Below are 14329 nucleotides of genomic sequence, written 5' to 3'. Positions count from 1 at the left end.
AGATTAAAAACAAGTTAACCAATGAGTTATAAGAGACTGAAGAGAGAATGAGTGAATTAATAAAAAATTGGAGATATGTAGATGAAAATAATAATTATGTCATCCGTTCACAACAAAATTCAAATCGAAAGTTCTTAAAAAAATAAAAAATATTTTAAATATTTTCAATAGAATAAAATTTTTGATAAAAAATAAGTAAAAAATACCTAAATTTAAAAATTTGTAATTTACTTGAAAATTGAATAAAGAAAACAAAATATAAAGATAGTATTTATTTGTTGTGCTGCTTGGTACTCTTTTGTCTGTATTGAAAAATAAAACTCAATCATTTGGACACTAGTCTACGAGCTATCCTCATCCATACAACACAGCCCTACACTTCACTCCTCTTCTCTCAACCCATATCTCAGCTTCCCTTCCACCATGGCCACACTCTTCGACTCTCTCGCCGTCGTTCGCCTCCCTTCCGCCGCCATCTCCCCCGTCGCCGCTCGCCCCACCTCCGCCAAGCTCCCGCAGTGCATCGGCCTCAGACTCAGACCAACCGCCGCGCGATTCGTGGCAGCCTCGGCTCCCAGAATCGCTACGCACGCCGTGCGCGTTGTGTGCAAGGCTCAGGATACCGCCGTCGATGGTCAGTTTTTCTTCTTCTTTCGTTTGCTTCAGTAAATATTTTTTAATTTTGAAATCGTAATTTAAAAACATATACGTTCCTTTCTAACAGCGAATAGATGCATGCTATTTTCTTAAAAAAATAAGAATAAAATGAAATTGATCTATTTTCAGACATTGAAACTGAAAGAACTTTAACGGTTTTTTCGCAGTGGCTCATGTGTTCGCTGTAATATATAAAATAACATAAAAAAAATGTGGGATTTTGTTGCTTAATCGTTGGAATTTTGATGTCGAAATTAAAATCCAAGAATAATTTTTCTAGAGTTAAAATTGTTTTCTTATTCAGAATTTAAAATCGGTTGTGGAATTGAAAAATAATCTTGTAAAGAAGTCAGAAAATTTTACGAATGAACTCATGCATAAGATAATTTTAGACTTTGAGATGATTTTAGACTTGGGGTTTGAACTAACACCATCCGAGAACTTGACGTAGAAAGTAGTTTTGAAAGTTTACTAATGGTTGAAATATAATAACTATTTTTCGTTTAATTTTCATTGGAGTAATCGATCTGAACTTTCAGTCTTTTTGGGAATTTTCATTGCAGTAATCGATCTGAACTTTCAGTCTTTTTGGAAATTTTCCTTTGCATTGATTGAAGAAACCTAATATTTGCTTTTGTTTATGTATGTTTTTTTAATTATTAATCAAATAAGTATCAAATACAAGTACAGAAAAAAAAATAAAAATTTATAAAATCGATTTATAAGAGGAACTTTTAAATTTATATTATTATATTATTATAAATAATCGATAAGATATAATAACAGAATTAAACTCTGTCCTATGATTTCATAACTAGTTTCAAGCCCAGTCAACGAGAGAGTTGTATTATGCCCTCGTTAACCAACCTAAAACTTGTCAATTCCCGAGCATGGATCACATGGCTGGTTAATCAACAAATATAAGCTTAGATAGTTTTGTTTCGACTTGTGTTTTCTATTGGTCTGTCTGTGGATTTTTTTTATCTGGTTTTCATGTTCTCCATTTCAGCACAGTATCACTACAATGCAATCAAATTCTTATGGATACAATACAACCTGTTTCTGTCCACTCCAAGAGAAATTTTTGCATATTTGAGAAAATAGCAATTGAAAGTTTTGCCTGGTTGATAGAAATACTAATTGGAATGAAATAATTTCTGTTATTGTAAATTACAGTGGCTCCTATAACTGATGCAAATTGGCAATCCCTTGTCCTTGAATCTGATTCTGCTGTTCTGGTTGAATTCTGGGCTCCATGGTGTGGTCCCTGCCGAATGATTCACCCTATAATTGATGAGCTTGCAAAGCAATATGCTGGAAAGCTCAAATGTTACAAACTCAACACTGATGAGAGCCCTTCAACTGCAACTCGGTATGGAATTCGAAGCATTCCCACTGTTATGATCTTCAAGAATGGCGAGAAGAAAGATACAGTTATTGGTGCTGTGCCCAAGTCAACGTTGACCACAAGCATAGAAAATTTCGTTTGAGGTGGTAAGTATTGGAAGCCATTGCTAGAACTACAGCAGTTTTTTTCCCATAAGCTCCTTGTTCTTAGCCTCTTGTCCCAAGTTTCGACAATTTGTTTACTCAAATACTCATTTACGCTCCTGTACAGTTATTGGATGCAACCTTATTTTCTGTGTTTTAGATTATTCGAGTTACACCAATATGCTTAGTAAATTTGCCATTGAATCATGGCACGTTTTAAATTGAATTTTCATTAGATAATTTATATTAAAATTGTTATATCCATGATCAACAAAACTCAAATGTAGTTAATTAGGTTTTTGTTGTTGTTATTCTTTAAGCATAATTAGAATTTCACCTTGATATACCAAAAATGTTCAAGGAAAAGAAAGAATAGGGTAAATCCCTTATGTATATTGAACACATAGGGTATGTTTATATAGGAAAAGAACATATGGGCTAAGCCCATTACATAAATATGAAATATCTCACAATATCTACAATATCTCATAATATCTAATAATATCTAACACTTCCCCTCAAGCTGGTGCATATAGATTGTATGTACCTCAGCTTGTTATAAATGTAATAAATCCTATGCCCCCATGGTGAACACCAAATGTTTTTACTGAAAAGGAGTGTGGTTCTCCCGAGGTGGATAGAGTGGTATTCCTATAAATTCGAGCTTCCTGAGGTGGAAATAGTGGAGATTCAGGGGGATCCACCCGCACAAGATTCTCTAATGCTAAAGTCAGTAAGAAAAAAAGAGATTATAAGTATATAAATGAGTATGTGAATTGAGTATATGATTAATATGTATTTATAGATGAATTGGGATGGATTTAAAATCCTTTTCTCGACAAGCGGACTAAGTCAATTGTAGTACATTTGAAGGTTATCGTATCCACAAAGAATTAATGTTTATCATAATAGATATATCTTTCAAGATGAAGTGATGCGAAAATAAGGATTGATTTCATATATTTTATAAATAACTAACTATAATAAAACTACTATAATATTTAGATCGAGAGGTGAAACTTTGACAAAAACTGAAATAAAGGAATAACAATATAGCACAAATATTGGGATTGAAAGAGCTTTGTGAATCTCCCTTGTTATTATTATTTATAAATGCTATGTTTATTCGAACTCCCCATTCCATATGGCCAAACCAAGTCGATTCCTCGCACGAGGTTATCTAGAACCATAAACTATCACAATCAATTCCTTGCATTGTTATAAATTATTTTTGCATTAAAATGGAATAGTTCACCATAGTCTCAACTCTGCACTTTGCGACCATTGAGAATTATGACTGGTTGGTTAGGGTTCAGATACACAAACTCGTCTTATTCATTCTCTAAGGACAATCAATGAATGTTCCTCATCATTGGGAATTAAGCATACTACCAAACCCAGAGAATTTGAATTTCAATATAAAAACAAGTATTCATAAACAACAATAACTTTAGAAATATCACATTGCTTTTCAATCTCAACAGGGTAAGTTTAATAACTCATAATAACATCTTACAATGAATACTCAATATGAGAAGCTAAAGAACAACAAATGGATCCTTTGAATGTTGTTGGCGAACTTAGACTCTTGATCCCTTCCTCCATAGTCTTGGCTAGACTTTTGCCTTGAGGCTTTCTTATTATATCTATCTTATACCTCTTAGTGCCTCTCTTACTCTTAATGATTCTACCTCTCGATGGTTTTGAATGAGACACTAAGGTATATGTTTTTATAGAATTTTAGAAAGCAGCTTCAATAGATTCAACATATTGGATCTTTCGCTCAGCACAAGCCAATATGCTTAGCGGATTGAATTTCTTCATGCTGAGGTAATCTTTGGGCTTCAAGCTTCTTTTTGGGCTCCATCAAATTCCGAGATTCTTAGTTTTGTAGGGATTCGTTTCAAGCCATGTCTAGTGAAATCCTTCCTTAATCATGAAGTCTTCACAGGCTTGGTATTGGCTTCAAGCCAAGCCTATGCGAATTTGAAAACTTTTTTACTTAGCAAGTAGATCAAGTCAACTATAGTACAACTGAAGGTTGTTGTATCCACATGGAATTAATGATATCAAAGTATAATTGTTTTTTAAGATGAAGTGATATGTGATTTGGAGATGATTTGCATGTAGTATTTATAAATAGAAACTATAAATAATAATAATAATAATAATAATAATAATAATAATAATAATAATAATAATAATATTACTAAATATTTAGATCGAGATGTGAAGTGTTAGACAAATCAATGAAGCAAGGAAGTAACAATATAGCACAGATGTTGGGAATGAAATAACTTTGTGAATTTCCTTTATTTCTTGTTGTTTATAAATACGATGTATTATTCAAAAATCCTTATTCCTATTTTGATCAAACCAAGTTGATTCCTTTCACAAGGTTATCTAGAGCAATAAGTCATTGTTATGACTTATCTCTGCATTAGGATGGAACAATTTACCATAGTCTTATGGTTGCTAAATACGGTCCAAAAATATGAAATCGCCTTCCAACCTGATTCATGCCCTATGGAAAATCAATGTAGTTCCTCACCATTGAGCATTAAGTATACTACCAGACTCAAGAAATTTGAATATGAAAGAGAAACATGCATCCATAAATAACAATAACCTCAAAATATGAAATATTCTCTAGATTGTCTTCATTTCTTTTGAGGTATTGGCCTTGTAGCCTGATTGATTATGAAGTTCTAGACTGTTCGAGTCTAATCCAACAGAATCTCTGTATATAAACCTCTTTCCAAATCTCATTTGATCCTTTTAACCTTTGTGTTTCTTTATCTATTGAAATATCTCTATACTTATTGATACTTCTTGATGCCTCTCAATGCTTTGAATGTTACCCCAAATGTCCCTATTTATAGATTTTATAAATTGGATTCATAGGGATTCAAGAAATATGTATTGATACCTCTTGTGATTTGGGCTTTCTTCATGGTTAAGGACTCTCATTCACGCAACCCTTTGATTTTCGCTCAACCTTTTGGTCTTTGGAATCCGGTGATTGTATTGGCTTCAATTCGCTCCGCTTATTCAAATGTGGTTAACATTTTGATTATTTTCAATCTGCTGAGCCATTCTTCATACGTCGGACAAATTGGCTTTATCCTTGTTTGCTTACTTTTCTGCACAAATATTTTATTTTTCTTCTTTTATTCATCTTCTTCATGTGTGGTTGTGGTTGGAGTGTTTTGACATTCTTCTTACTGATATTTGTACACATTTTTCCTGAATTACATGCCTTTTTACCCATGAAATTTACTACAATTAGGCGTTTATCACCAAGTCCAAGCAAATTTGGGTTTCCTTAACCTTGAAGAAACCTTTTTTGTTCCAAGCCAAGCCCAAGCCAATTGGGTTTTCTTCATCATGAAGGAATCTTTTGGCTCAACCCCTTTGGATTTGCTTATCCATCTAAATCCCCAAAATTATTTAAATCTTCTGACCTTAATCTGTTGAACGTATGACAGAAGTCCTCAATGCTTGAATGGTTTCTTGGAGTTAACTATCTGGACTCAATCTGCTTAACCATTCTGCATGCGTTGGGTGGATTGACCTTTCCTGATCTTCCTTTATTTGTTGTTTTTGTACCCTTTCTCTAAGATTTTTGCAATTTCTTCTTCTTTTTCTTCTTCTCTTTTTCTCTTAGTCCAACTTGCTTTGTGGGGGCTTTGACATGCTTTTCTACTCATTCTTCCAAACATTTTATGCAAATGCATGACTAATGCACTTTGAATTTTACAACATTTTGACCCTTATCAATAGACATTTTTTTAGCTTGGAATGAGGTATTCAAAATATATTTGAAATATATAGGCGATATGAATTAGATTGGATTGGACTAGATTTTATATTATTGTGCATATCTTATTTACAAGTAGATAAAATAACTAGAATAAATTATAAAGGAATAAAAAGTATCACTGCTTTGACAACATAAGAAAAAATAAAAACAAATGTGATTGTGTTATATGTACACAATGGCATAAATATTATATAACCCTTAAGATTTACCTCTCATATTTGAATGACATTGTTGGCAAACTTCTCATGAGATTATGTTTTAGTAGCTTAAATATTAACCTCAAGCTAGCGTGGCCATACTTCGTGTGCCATAGTCAATTATTTTCTCTTTCAGACATGAGGCAAGAGACCCTTTGATATGATAACTCATCCATATCAATTTTATAAAGGTTTCCCGTTTACTAACATATCATAATTTGGTTCCATCGTCTTGATAGACTGTGCATTACTATTTATAAAAAACAACATTGTTCCCACTGTCACATAATTGACTAATGATCAATAGATTGTGTTTAAGACATTTTACTAATAAGAAATTACTAATACCACCACCAATCACTTGGTCGTGTTGATTTCTTCAAAGATGAACTTTTCCTCTTTCTTCAATTTTAGGTCTTGGAATATATTCCATTTCTCCCGTCAGTTGTTTTAAGATCACACATATTTTCACAGGTTTCACTTGCTTTAGAAGTTGATTTGACAGTTATAGTGACAACTCATTGAAGATCACATTGGACACGAACTTAACCAAGTGGTTAAATAAGTGTGAAGATTCTTTTCAAAGAGAAAAGGGAAAAATACACACACACACTAGTAGATTATATGTAATAGAATGAAAAAGATAACACAATTAAAAGACAATGAACAAAGGAGATTAACGACACTACAATTAGAAGAGAGAAAGGAACTTAGATTGATGAAGATGATTTGGTGAAGATGATTTGGTGAAGATGAATCATGGAGGAATTCACGCCACTTGGAGTAGGATTCCAATATAAGTGAAGGAGTAGTCACCACTTGAAAGCATCCAAGATAAGACTCAGACGAAATATGAACACTCAGGTTCTCACTCAAGCGAAGTAACTTTACTAAATTCAATGTGGAATACAAGAGGTGGTGGCCACTTATTTATAGTGATAGGTTCCATATGATTAGGAGAAGGAAGGAAATTTGAAATTCAAACTAATCCAACTTAGCTCCTAAAAACGATACATTAATTGTGGATCTAGAAGTGGTCACACTTTACACATTTAAGCATGTGTTAATGTGGGAAGTGTGACTACGTGTGCACCTGTAGCTATGGTTTCTAGAAGCCTGTGCTAGGTTATTCTTGTTGGGCCAATGTGAGGCCAATTTATTACAATTAAACTTTGTCTTACAAAAAGACTAAAAGAAAGAACAACTGGTATCCTGCCCATGTTATGGTGCTCTGCTCCTGATGATCCTCTGAGGAATGGTGGAGCCTTTTGACTTAGCCTTGAATCCTGTTTCTTGGTCCTGGTCATCCTTTTTAAGGTTGGGCTAGCTTAGATGGTGGTGATCCATTCATGGTTACATCACCTTTCTCCCGTCATGTGACATGAGCAACCATTGTCCAGGTACTATGACAAGGTTTTCTTGTTGGCACTAAGGACATCTGCAAGAGGTACTAGTTTCTCTTTAGGTACCCATTCAATTCTAGGTCCTTTCTTGTTAGTTTTCTTAAGTCCACCCTTAGATGGACCACTAGATGATACAAATTGATGACTATTTTACGACAAGTGTATCGTGTCAGAAGCAATAATTTGTCCCTAAGGACGAATATCGAACCCACAAGGAACAGTTGAATTCTTAAGTAAAATATTCACTAAATAGAAAACAATAAGTAAAAATTTGTTAGATGTGTGTTGTATGTGAGATTGCTAGAATGTAAATAAAGCAAAGTAAAAAGTTGTTGATTCAATTGGGAAAATTGGGATTGAGATTCGTCCTTCCTACTCTTTTGTATTTTGAAAAACATAATAATATTCTATCATTCATAAATATGGATGCTCATATAAAATTCATTTATATCGATTCATCGCATATAAAATTATTAAGATAGTCTCTTAATATTGATTCTTCGCACATTTATAAAAACTCCTTATCATTACAAGAATATGTTGATAGCAATTATTTTTTCAAATTTATTCCTAGTATTCATATATGTTAAGCATTATCATTTAGGTCAGATGTTTAAAAGTGTTTTTCAGTCAAATCTAAGGATCAAAATCATAATAAAACAAGCATTAAGAATAAAATGACAATACCAATCATCAATCAAGAACAAAATATTATGTTTAAATATCACCTTAATACATAAGAGTTTTGTTGACCCTAAGTTCAAGAGGGGTTTGATTTAGACTTAGGCTAATTTTCGCAAATATCAAAATATATAATCCTGACGGAGAATTAACATATTGTTTTATGAAATAACTAGGTAAAATTTTCTTAACAGAGACTATTATAAGAAAAAAAAAAGATTGTTTATAAAAACAACATATTAATATTTTCTCTTAAGCAAAATCAAAATGAGTTTCAAAATATTCACATAAATTTTTTTTATCAGATTTTTCTAGAAAAACTACAGATCTTGATTTCAATTCTAATTACCCAGGTTTAACAGATTAAAGCTCAAAAGAACAGATTGAAATTTTGATTCAAGTTCCAGTCAAGAAAATTTAATAGTAAGTTTTTTCTTTTAAAAGATTAATATTTTTATAACAAAACCAACCAATGAAAAAACAATTGATTGATTTGTAAAACAATAGATTAAAAACTTTCACACAGATTGCACAGTTATGTAGAACACGAAAGCAGTGAGTAAGAAAGTTTTAAAGCACTCAAAGATTTTTATTGGTTCACTCAAAGCTGAGCTACATCAAGTCCCATCTCACACTAAGATGAATTTCACTAAACCAAAAGATTTTTCAAGAATAGCTCTTAAATTGTACAAGAACTAAAAGCACATCCTGTAAAACACTATTACAACAATGTTATGCTTCAAGAAACACTATCTTAGAAGGAAATCAAAAGAACTTTACAAAGTAGAAGAAATATGAAACGAATACACCTCTCTTACAGACTTGGAAGACACAAACAGGGACCTTCTAAACTATAGCACCTTTATGAATCCTTTGACCTCAAGCTAGTGATGAAAATGACAACACAAAGAACTCGCAAAAGACTCAAAGAACTCTCAAAAAACCAAATTCACTCAAAATACTTTCAAGCTTTTAAAACCAGTAAGACTATATGTATTGAAAACAATTTTGAAAACTGCTAAGAAAACAACAGGTTCAAACAGGATAACAGGTTAATTTTTTGAAAAACACTTACACAGATTTAAAACAGATTTTGAGAAGTTAAAACTGAAAATGGAAACAAAACTAACTCAAAAACAATTTTAAGAAATAAAATCCATCAAAAAAAAATTAAAAGATTATTTCTTCTAATAATCAATTGAAAAAATGTGTTCTTAAAGCAAGAGAAATGTAACCCAATTGAAAACAATTTTAATCAATTGAAAAGCCTACAAAGTTTCTAAAATAGAATTTTTTAATCAGTTAAAAACACTTTTAATTGATTGAAAAAACTTTTAGTTAAGTAAATACAATTTAACTCTTTTGAAAAGGTTTTGTGGTTTGACTCTTCATCATGTGCTTGAGATAGAAGATAATTCAAGATACCAAACACTAGTCTAATCTACCTAGACACTTTATGAGGCACCAAGACATTCTCTTCAAGGCCCATGACATCATCAAACATATTTAGTTGGGTAGCTTGAGATATCCAACAAGTTTGAACATATTACTTCCAATTCCAAAGGGTAGAATTAGCCACTCATGTTGGTCATTACAAGTATGAAAAGCAAGAAAAGAAGATCTAGGATGTTTCTGATAGTTGCCTCCTCTAGAGTTTTCTATCACCTTCTATTCCCCCAATCATGTTTAAGCTTATGCCTTATGTCTTATATTTAACCTAGTTGGGCTTGGGCTAAGTGACTTCTCGCTTAGGCATGATTGGGTTTGCATGGGCAAGTTGGACGAGAAAAAGCCCAACTTTTCTAGAGTGATCTCGCTTGAGCGAGATCAGACTCACTTGGGCTCAACAAACTCAAGTTGATTCCATAGAATGTCAAAGAATCATCTCTATTTGGCTAGTGGAATCATATCACTTGGGCTCGTTACTCTAGAGTGCTTCTAGCTTAGGCGAGTTTGGACAAGTTGAACCATACTCAAATTTTCCCTTTTTATCTTGTCTATTCTCCTTTTGCCCTTTCATTCCATTTTCTCCTAGAATCCTGAAATTAACACAAATTTGAGAATAAATTGTTCTTATTCATATTATAATCACACAATATGTAAAAAACTTTAAATTTATAAATTAAGGATTAAATAATAATTATTTTATCAATAAATATTCATAAGTGTCTGTCTTTTAATATGAAATATTATTAAAATATGACAGTTATCACAAATGCTAAATGAAAGACAATATATGCATACAAATGCATTGTGTTTTCTTTTCTTCATATCCTATACTAGTTCTATCACGTGAACCTCGGGAATTTTTAATTAGAAGATCTAAAGGTTTACCACACATTTTAGATTGTGCTAGGACTTTCTCGAGAGAAGAGTTTTCTATTCTAAGATCTTCTAATGTTTTTTCATTTATAGATTCATCAATTCTTTTTCCTTGCTTTTCTTTAACTAGAATTAGTTCTTTATGAGTCTTTGTTATACCAGTTTTGGGTTTCTAAGGTTTGACTTAGATTCCTATTCTCAACACACAAACTATTTTTAACTTGTGAAAGTTCATAATTTTCTTTAGTTAGATTTTCTACTTTAGAGCTGATAGTCTTATATTTCTTTTAAAGGATTTTATACTCAGATATTCCAAAAATTAAATGTATATGATATTACCCATTGGATTTAGTGAGGATTATTACTGATTATGAATTTCAAATTAAGATTACCTCTGGATAAAGCCTACATCACAACACATTGCATTAATCCCTTGGATAACATGGAAGGACTTGCACCCACCCCATGAAGTTTTGGTAATGACTCAGACCATCAAGAATGAACTGACTCATATCCAGCAACAATTGGTTGCTAACCACAAGGCTTACACTACACTTTTTAATGTGATCTACTCAATGATGGAAAAAACGCACGCGGAAGCACCACATACAATCACAAATCAACTGCAGAAAATAAACAACACATGATTTAACGTGGTTCGGTCGCCAACTGCAACCTACATCCACACGGGCAACTATTAGGCTTTCATTCTATTCGGTTGCACACCAATTACAAGTACAATGATCTCTTTAAATAGAGATTATAAAAGGGACACAATGATTAAGCCCACCCACTAAACATGGTGCCTAGTTAGCCCAACCCAATTGGTCCTGACTTCATACCCAATAATCTCCCACTTGAAGCCACGGAACAATGTTCACCTACGCTTCAACTGTGTACATGGTGTCTTGTCAGCCCAACCCAATTGGTCTTTGTTGAACCTTGTGGTGTTCAAGTTTTGAAGAATCCAAATCCTTTGAAGGATGTTGAAGCCTCTGCTATGCTTGATGTTGCTATGCTGGTTTAAGCTTTGTTCTGGGGTAGTTTATATGTTGTAATCCATCATGTGATTAAATCTAAAGCATTAACATTCTCAATCTTTGTGAAAGTAAAATGTTTTCAAACTAAGTTAAAACAACCGATTGTTTTGTCGAAACAACCGATTGTTTATACTTATGTGTTTTGAGAAAAAGATTGAAAACTGTTTTGAATGGTTGAACTGTTAATGTACCAAAACAACCGATTGATTCGAGGAAACAACCGATTGTTTGTTTTGGGACCATAACAGAAAAACTGTTTTCTCTTTGATTGAGCTTTAAATGTTTTAGCTGCTTACGCTCCAGTCATTAAATGCTTTGACCAATCTTTTAATGCAATTTAAGAGTTTGTTAAGATTTGATAACAAACTACATCTTTGAATAAATTCAGAAAAACAGATTTGACAATTAAGAATCTTTGACAAAGTTTTTCCAAAGAGTTTTTTTTTAAAGTGCTGAGATTGCTAAGAGTTTGTGATTGATCAAAGTGTTGGAATAGGATTCTGCTTGTATTGATTTCAGATTATCTTCTGTAACAAGTGTAATCCTTGTACTCTGTTGAACAATTTTGTTTCTGTGTTTGCTGAGATTGGCTGTGTGTTCTTGAGGTGTTCAAGATCAGCAATCTTAGTGTTGGCCAAGGAGAGTGTGTTTCTTAAGGTGTTCAAGGTCATTCTCTTGGTTGTGGTGTAAGTGATCAAGTTGTGATTGCTTAGTGGATTTCCTCAGGGTTCTGAGAAGACTGGATGTAGCTCTGGATTTGGAGTGAACCAGTATAAACAACTGTGTACAATTTCTCTATCCCTATCTCTTTAAATTCAGTTTTTGTCAATTAATAACTGGTATAAACAACCGATTGTTTCGGTAAAACAACCGATTGTTTTGGTAAAACAACCGATTGTTTTTCCAGTATTGTGCTTTTGCTTTATGTTTTGAAAAACTGAATTCTTAATCAAGGTTTTCTTGAAGTATTTTTCATTCTAAGCTTAAAAGTTTACTAAAATCTTTCTTAAACAATTCAGCCCCCCTCTCGTTTAAGGCCATAAATTCTAAAAATTGGCATCAAGAGCTTGGTTCTTGAAAGTTATTCAAGTTGATCAAATATATTTTTTATGGCTGGAAAACTATGTTTTGAGGAAGGTGCTTCAATCTACCAACTACCTTTATTCTTTGGATTGAATTATAAGTTTTGGGGGAGCAAGAACGAAAATCTTTATTGAATCTATTGATCAAGGAATTTGGGATTCAATTGAGAATGGTCCTTACAATCTCCCACTTGAAGTCACGGAACAATGTTCACCTGCGCTTCAACTGTGTACATGTACTTCTGTAATCTGTTGACGAAACTCAATGTTCCACCTCTAGTTGCCACCAGCCTTCTTAATCATTTTGAAGACTTCGTTAAAGCTAGGAATTTGAGTTTCAACACGTCATTCACTGACCCGTTCTTTGTTCCTACCGACTCCCACTTACAGGAACTGCCAGATCCTGGAATAACCTGAGAACAAACACTCTCCATATTCAACAAGAAATTTTCTGGAGAAGTTTCAACCGCTGGAATACTGGTTCTCCTAACCCACTGTCATCTAGGAACCTCAGCTGAAGCACAACCCGTGGTCTGACTACCACAAGTACCTCTAACTGGTCTACCTGAACCTTTCCATGCTCGTTCATCCTGAATCTGAGCTGTGGCTCTAGGTTTCTCTCTTGTAAAGACAACCCTCTTATGCCCATGAGATTCTGTGAACCGGACTTTGTTTATCTTCTGAACTGGGATGGTCACTCCCTCAGACACGGTAATCTGACTATATACAACGAACCTCTCTTTCTTCCGCAAGCCATGACAAGATTTCCCTTGACGACCTTCCAATGCTAATTTTCGAACTTCACTTCATGTCCCTGTCCGTCCAACTGCCTAACAGAAATCAGACTTTTCCTCAAGCTTAGAACAACTCTGACATCCTTCAAAGTCCAAAAACCAACTGGTGTCTTCAACACTATGTCACCCATGCCCGTAACATCTATAGTTCTGTTTTCCACTAGTCTTACCTTTCCAAAGTCTCTAATAACTAGATTCTGAAATGCTTCAGAATCCATGACCCAGGAATCCACACTGCTATCCGCGCAACAGACTAAAATGTCCTCGTCCGCGAAGTCTTCTGCAATGTTGACTTATTTATCATTTAGGCATTGATTCCTGAAATGCCCCACCTCCTTACAGTTCCAACATGTTACACTTGAGCAATCCCGAGTCTTTGACTGACTCCTTCTTTTGTTCTTGCTCCCACTATCTCTGATATTTTTCTTACCTCTGATGACATATAGCGACTCACTAGATAATTCCCCAGAACTCCTTCTTCTGACGTCCTCACCAAGAACGAGATCACGAATCTTCTCAAAAGTAAATCCATTAGATCCCGCTGAACTGATAACTACTGTAACCGTTCCGGACCAACTGTCAGGCAAAGATAATAGCAGTAGTAAAGCTTGAACTTCATCATCGAACTTAATGCCCACTGACGTAAGTCTAGCTAAGATCAAATATTGATGTGCTCAATAACTAAACTCGCAAATCCTCAATTTGCATTTTCCACCAATTGAAATTTGTACCATCTAATTTTCAATTCGGAACTTCCCTTCTTCTGCCATCTCAAATGACTAGACAAGATACTCGGTACAACTAATTTCAGATCTTGGCAATCTTTTTTTTTTTAAATC

At 33.6% G+C, this 14329-nt stretch overlaps 1 protein-coding gene across 1 annotated transcript; it reads left to right on the top strand.

Moving 5' to 3' along the window:
* Positions 1–288: 288 nt before the first annotated feature.
* Positions 289–2369, top strand: LOC137819385 (uncharacterized). The gene is made up of 2 exons (XM_068623221.1): positions 289–634; positions 1834–2369. The coding sequence occupies exons 1-2, from the start codon at positions 424–426 to the stop codon at positions 2145–2147; spliced, it is 525 nt and encodes a 174-aa protein (XP_068479322.1). The 5' UTR covers positions 289–423; the 3' UTR covers positions 2148–2369.
* Positions 2370–14329: the final 11960 nt, after the last annotated feature.

This window comes from Phaseolus vulgaris, chromosome 11, assembly GCF_000499845.2.
Source record: "Phaseolus vulgaris cultivar G19833 chromosome 11, P. vulgaris v2.0, whole genome shotgun sequence".
Lineage (NCBI taxonomy): Eukaryota > Viridiplantae > Streptophyta > Magnoliopsida > Fabales > Fabaceae > Phaseolus > Phaseolus vulgaris.
The sequence above is the reverse complement of the archived record's forward strand: the minus strand, read 5'-3'. Positions and strand labels throughout refer to the sequence as shown.